We start from the raw sequence: 6,000 nt of genomic DNA on the forward strand, positions 1-6,000 counted from the left end.
TAATAACAGGAATAGAAGTAGCAGGGTACAGCATTTTTCAGCAGGATAGGAAGGGAAAGCAGGGTGGTGGAGTACTGCTTATGATAAGTGATGACCTATGTCTTCTAAGAGTGGAGACTTTGAAAGCATATGGTGTGAGGTAGAGGTGGGAAAGACAGGATATTTAGTGGGGTGTTGCTACAAACCAAGGTGCACAGAGGGAGGGGACCAGGAGATATTTAGACAGTTGAGCTTGGCAAGTGCAAGAAGAATGATTGTTATAGGAGATTTTAACTACAGCAGTATAAATTGGAGAGAGGAAGATGCATATAGCAGTAAGGAAATGAAATTTCTAGAATTCTTGAGAGACAAATGTCTTAGGCAACATGTAATAGAGGGAACAAGAGGTTCATGAGTTTTGGATTTGGTCATAGCATCAGAAGAGTTGATAAAAACTAAGATGACATCTCTCCCACCAGTTGGAGAGAGTGACCATGTGGTTTTGACTTGGAAGATGAATAGACATGCAGGAGTATCAAAGAGATGGGAACGTATGTGGAATTATAAGGCAGGTGATTATAATAGTCTTAGACATCAACTTGGGGAAGTTTCATGGAGGGAAGAATTGGAAGGATGGGATATCATTAGTGCTTGGGAAATTGTGAAGGAATATTTGTTAGCAGCAAAAGTAATCTGTATTCCACAAGTGAAGAAGACGACACAGTTTGGTGTAAAGTGGATGACAAACAATATTAAACAGGAACTGCATGTGAAAAAGAGGCTATGGAAGAGATATAAGGAGACAGGTTAAGAGCAGATGCATGAAGAAAATAAGACACAGGCCAGGAGAGTGACTACTATGGAAAGGAAGACAAAACTGGAGTATGAGAAGAGATTGGCCCAAAGTTCCAAAGAAAATTATAGGGAATTTTTTAGCTATGTGGCCAGTAGGAGGAGAAATGATTGTGAAAGAATGACATTGTGGGATAGAAATGGGAACAGAGTGAATGATGTAGAAAACATAGTGGAATTGTCCAAAACACTTTATTGTAGTTTATCCTGGAAGAGTAAATTTTAATACTAGAGGGATAGGACAGGTTCGAGGTTTAGAGGTGCAGGAGGAGAGCATGTTCCAAATACTGAGTACTCTGGATGTCAGTAAAGCTGTGGGACTGGATGGTATTTCACCACGAGTTCTGAGAGAATGTGCTAAAGAACTGACGGCTCCTTTGAGCTGGCTTTTCAATGAAAGTCTGGCTATGACAAAGGTGCCCAGGGAATGGAAGGAAAGCAAGATAGTGCCATTGCATAATGATGGTAATAGACTGGAAGTGTCTAATTATAGGCCAGTTTATATGTCATCAGTAGTTAAGAACTTGGAGATATTAGTTAGGGACTGTATACAGCATTGGGCAGATGAGGGCAATGTTATCTCTGAGAGTCAACATGGATTTGACCTCCTACAGAGCAAGGAGAAGGCCTTGTTTGTTTTGTGGAGGGGAATTTCGAGCAGTGATGCATCTTCCTGTTGCATCCGAAACATGTTCTATCGAGTTGAGATCTGGAGAACGTGCTGGCCACTCGATTCGATTAATATCCTTGGTCTTCATAAGTATCTCCACTGCTTGTGTATGATGTGGTGTGGCATTGTCATCCATAAATATGAATTCTTTGCTTACAGCATCATGGAACAATTGAACATGATGTTGAAGAACCTTCACTCTAGATTAAGTGTTATATAGAATCATAGGAAAGACTAAAAGGAGGCTCATCTGTAAAGAGTATATTAGTCTATTGGTGTCTTGTCAAATTTTTATGGATACAACATCACTGAAAACATGTTCTATGATGAGCTGTGGATAAAGGGCTGCAGACTACAGAACTTGGAGCACATAGGCCTACTTGTTACAAATGTCTCGCCACATTTTGTTGAGTTATCTGCATACCTGTGCTTAAATGGAGCCAAGCCAACTTACAAGCTAACCTGTGCATCGATTACATTTTGCTGTTATAACCCAAATTCTGTCTTCATGCTCCATGGTAGAGCAAGGGCAACCTCTTAGCAAATGTCTGGAACACATTCCATTAGTTTGAAATGCTACCCAGGGCTTGGATACAATGCTATGCAAGATTCCAAAACTCTCTGGTAATATCAGTAATTCTGCTGCCTTCTTTAAATTTCCAATAATTCTTCCCCACATGAATTTACCTAGTGATGTCTTTAAGACATTGCAAGACATCCAAGTTTGCAACTTTATTCCTTCACGAAATGAGCGTCCTTCAAACACAATTCGCTAAGTGCAGCCTTTTTCCTTTTATCCTGTTGAGTTTACCATGTGATTCTTTGTGCACAGTTCGAAAATTGAATGTGTACCCACTTTTTGTTTGAAATCATCAGTTATACAAACTGCCACAAGCTGATTTGTATGAATTTTTTAAGACACTTTATTGTCATGTTCTTCGCCTTGTGCTGGTAGTGCCTAATGGTGATTATCAAAATATAAGTATTAAAATCCTTTGAATTGATGTGTGCACCATTTGAAGTTCACAACTAGTGCAGCTGAGTCAATGAACTACTATATTGTAAGAGTTTGTGTTTATCTTAAAGCTTGATGTTGAATAAGAATTTATTTTAAAATTGGATATATTTGGATATGGACATGTGGGTGTGAGAATTATGTTAGTGCTCTGATAGATTTCTCATAAATATTATCTTGGAATGTATTCATTAAAAAAAATAATAAAAATTATGCATATATTTGAAGTTCTAGAATTGAATTTGTTATCTCTTTTACTTTCAGAATAAAGAGAGGCAAGGTAAAAAATTTATGAAATTTTTGATGTGAGTCCTTTGTTACATGCATCATTTAACTTCACTATCAGTGAATGCAGTGAATCTGCCATGTTCATCGAGTGATTTATGATAGAACAAATTCTCATGCTTTCTAGAGAAAGAAATTTAAAGTATTGAACTGTAGTGAAAAGGATATTTTTGCAATTCTTAATTTTCAAAACACAAATAGAAAGTGATTTTATTTACTATGTACACATTATTATGACTGAACAAAATGTTTTTTTGAATGCATTGCTAAATAGTTCGTATCTAAATGTGTTATTTGCATATGTTATTTCATATAAAAATTTTTTATTGTATATAATAAACACTGAAGTTAACATACAATTGTCTGATATGCTGTGATTTTTATTTTAAATTCTTACAAACGTTGGAAATAAAGCTATCTATTTAATTATTTGTTACATTTTTATAGGAAATCAGTCTAACATAAATAATAATAGATTTCCATAACTGAAGTATCACATAAGCACTTGATTTATACACTGATGTGTCAATTTGACCTGAATGAGGTCAGCCTTTGTTTGCTGAATGATTAGTATAGCTGTTCTCCAACCAACAGGTAGTGGGTTCAAATCCTGCCATGGATATGGATGTTTGTGATTTTCCTCAGGTAGAAGATGAACTTCATCTTCCAGTGTGAGACCACTGCCCTGCTTATTGGAGGCCTGAAATGATGGAAAGAGTTCCATGTTTGGTCTCTAGAGCAGGTTTTTTTGGACCTTCTTCTTTTATTCTGTCTAAGATGGGTTGAGTCTTCTCTTGAGCAGGATCTTCTAGTCTTCTCTATTTCTTGCTGTTCGAAAAAGTTCCTTATATGTTCTGCATCCCGAGATGTTCTTTATTAATTTCAGCCTTGGTCTTCCAGGTCTTCTTTTTTCAGTTGGAAAAAGTATTGATTAGGACGTTAAGTCTGTCTGCATCCATGCGTACAGTGTGGCCAAACCATCTCAGTTGTTGTTTTCTAATTTTTTCTATTATTGTCTTTTTATACAATAGTTCTTGTCTGACTGTGATGTTTGTTTTCTTTTCTATCCAACTTGTTCTATTTATTTTTCTTAAGCATTTCATTTCAAACGCCAGCAGTTTTTTCTCCTCTCTGTTTTTTAACTGTCCATGCCTTTGCTCCATAGGTGACTGTTGGTATAATTATTGCTTTGTATAATTTGATTTTAGTTTGCTTAGATATCTTGTTTGTTTTCCAGATTTTCTGTAATTTTCCCATGGTGGTCCATCCTATTGCTGTTCTATGTTTGATTATTTTGAGTTCATCTATTGTTTCTGTTAGTTTTGATCCAAGGTATATGAAGTTGTCTACTTGTTCTATTTGTTCTCCATTTAGGGTAGCTGAGATGGTAGTTCCATTCCTCCCTATTTACATCACTTTTGTCTTTTGTATATTTATTGTCGTCATATGTTTTGCAGGGTTCGTTTAGCTTGTTTATCAACTTTTGTAGTTCATTTCGGGTTCTTGCAAGAAGGATGAGATCATCCGCATATTTGATATTATTTATGTTTAAACCGTTGACATTGATTCTAGGCTCATTGTCTATTGCCTTCTTTACAACTTCGTCTAGATATACGTTGAATAGGCATGGGGATAATTGGCATCCTTGCATTACTCCTTTTTGGATCTCTATGGGTTCTGTTGTGAGTGTGTCCTTTTTAATTATTGCATTTGTCTTAGAGTAATATTTTATCAGAAAATGTATTATATATTTGTCTATTGCTTTTTCTAGTAGAATTTTAAGAAGGATTTCTCTGTTGATGCTATCAAAAGCTTGTTTAAAGTCCACAAAACAATAATATAGTTCTTTATGGTCTTCCCAGCTGAGCTCTGCTAGTTGGTGCAATGTGAAAATTTAGTCTATTGTTGAATAGTTTCCTCAGAAACCAGCTTGTATCTGAGAAAATTTCTTCATAGGTGTCTTTTAATCTATTTTGTATAATTCTTATGAATATTTTATAGGTGTGAGGGAGTAAATTGATTAGTCTGTAATTTCTGCAGTCGCTTTTGTCTCCTTCCTTGTATATTGGGATGATCTTTCCGGTTCTCCAGTCATCTGGGATCTCTCCTGTTTGTAGTATTTTATTGAATAGGGTTGTTAAATATTCTATTGATATGCTGCCTCCACATGACCACAGTTCAGTAGGGATAGTATCAATGCCTGGTGCTTTGTTTTTCATCTGTTTTATTGCGTATCTAACTTCTTCTTGCAAAATTTTTGGGTGGTCATTATTTTCTTCTATTGTTTCCTTGGTGGAAGATAGTCTTAAAATGGTTTGACCAGATTTTTCTTATATCTTCAATATTCCCAGTTTCAGTGATCTTGTTGTTTATCATTGTTACTGCTTTTGCTGAGAATTCCTTTGTAATTTCTCTTACAGTATCATGGAAGACTTTTAGGTTCTCTTGTTTTTATGCTTCTTGGCATTTCTTAGCTTTTTCTTCTAACCATTTTTCTTTGGCTTTTTTGCAGAGATTATCAACTTTATTTTTTAGTGCTCTGTATTTTTCTCTATTCTCTTCATTGTTTTGTTGGTTTACAAGTATCTTGGCCTCTCTTTTCTCTTCTATTGTAGCTATGATTTCTTGGTTTATCCACTGTTTGTTTATTTTGGGTTTGGAACGTAGAATCATCATCATCATCATCATCAAATTCCTGCCATGTACCCTCAAGGAGTATAGGATGTGATAGTACTACATGAAAAAAATTACATCATTACTAACTTCCTATCTACAATTTTCCTCCAAATCAGTCTGTTACTTGTCAAGACTCCAACATTATCAGATCTTATATTTCTATCGTCTAAGGCACTTTGTACCGTATCAATCCACCTATATCTTGATCTTCCTCAGGGTCGTTTTGCTGCCAACCTGGCAGAGAACACTTGTTTTGCTAATTTTTCTTCGCCCATTCTGTTTAAGTGACCATACCACCTGAGATTAGCTCTGCTAACGCATTCCTGGATGTTGACAATGTCAAGTTCTTTCCTTAATTCCTCGTTTTTAATATGATATTGCCATTGATGCCATCTGTTCATGCCTATAATCTTTCTCAGGACTCTCATATCTGTGGTCTCTAGTCTTTGGTCAAGTGTTTTACTTCTGACCCAGCTCTCAGATCCATAAGTTAAAACTGGTTTGAATACTGTCTTGTATATAT

The 6,000-nt window shown here is 35.8% G+C and overlaps 1 protein-coding gene across 2 annotated transcripts in view; it reads left to right on the forward strand.

The window, feature by feature from the left end:
• Positions 1 to 3,152, forward strand: part of LOC150110535 (ADP-ribosylhydrolase ARH3-like) — a 164,820-nt gene extending 161,668 nt beyond the window's left edge. For both annotated transcript variants that reach the window (XM_090394618.1, XM_090394624.1), the window contains exon 8: positions 2,781 to 3,152. In XM_090394618.1, the coding sequence (XP_090250744.1) occupies position 2,781 (1 nt within the window). In that variant the 3' untranslated portion in view covers positions 2,782 to 3,152. The remainder of the gene's footprint in view (positions 1 to 2,780) is intronic.
• Positions 3,153 to 6,000: the final 2,848 nt, after the last annotated feature.

Source organism: Typopeltis vanoorti, chromosome 1 (assembly GCF_054136105.1).
Source record: "Typopeltis vanoorti isolate ZY-2024b chromosome 1, IOZ_Tvanoo_1.0, whole genome shotgun sequence".
NCBI classification, from domain to species: Eukaryota; Metazoa; Arthropoda; class Arachnida; order Uropygi; family Thelyphonidae; genus Typopeltis; species Typopeltis vanoorti.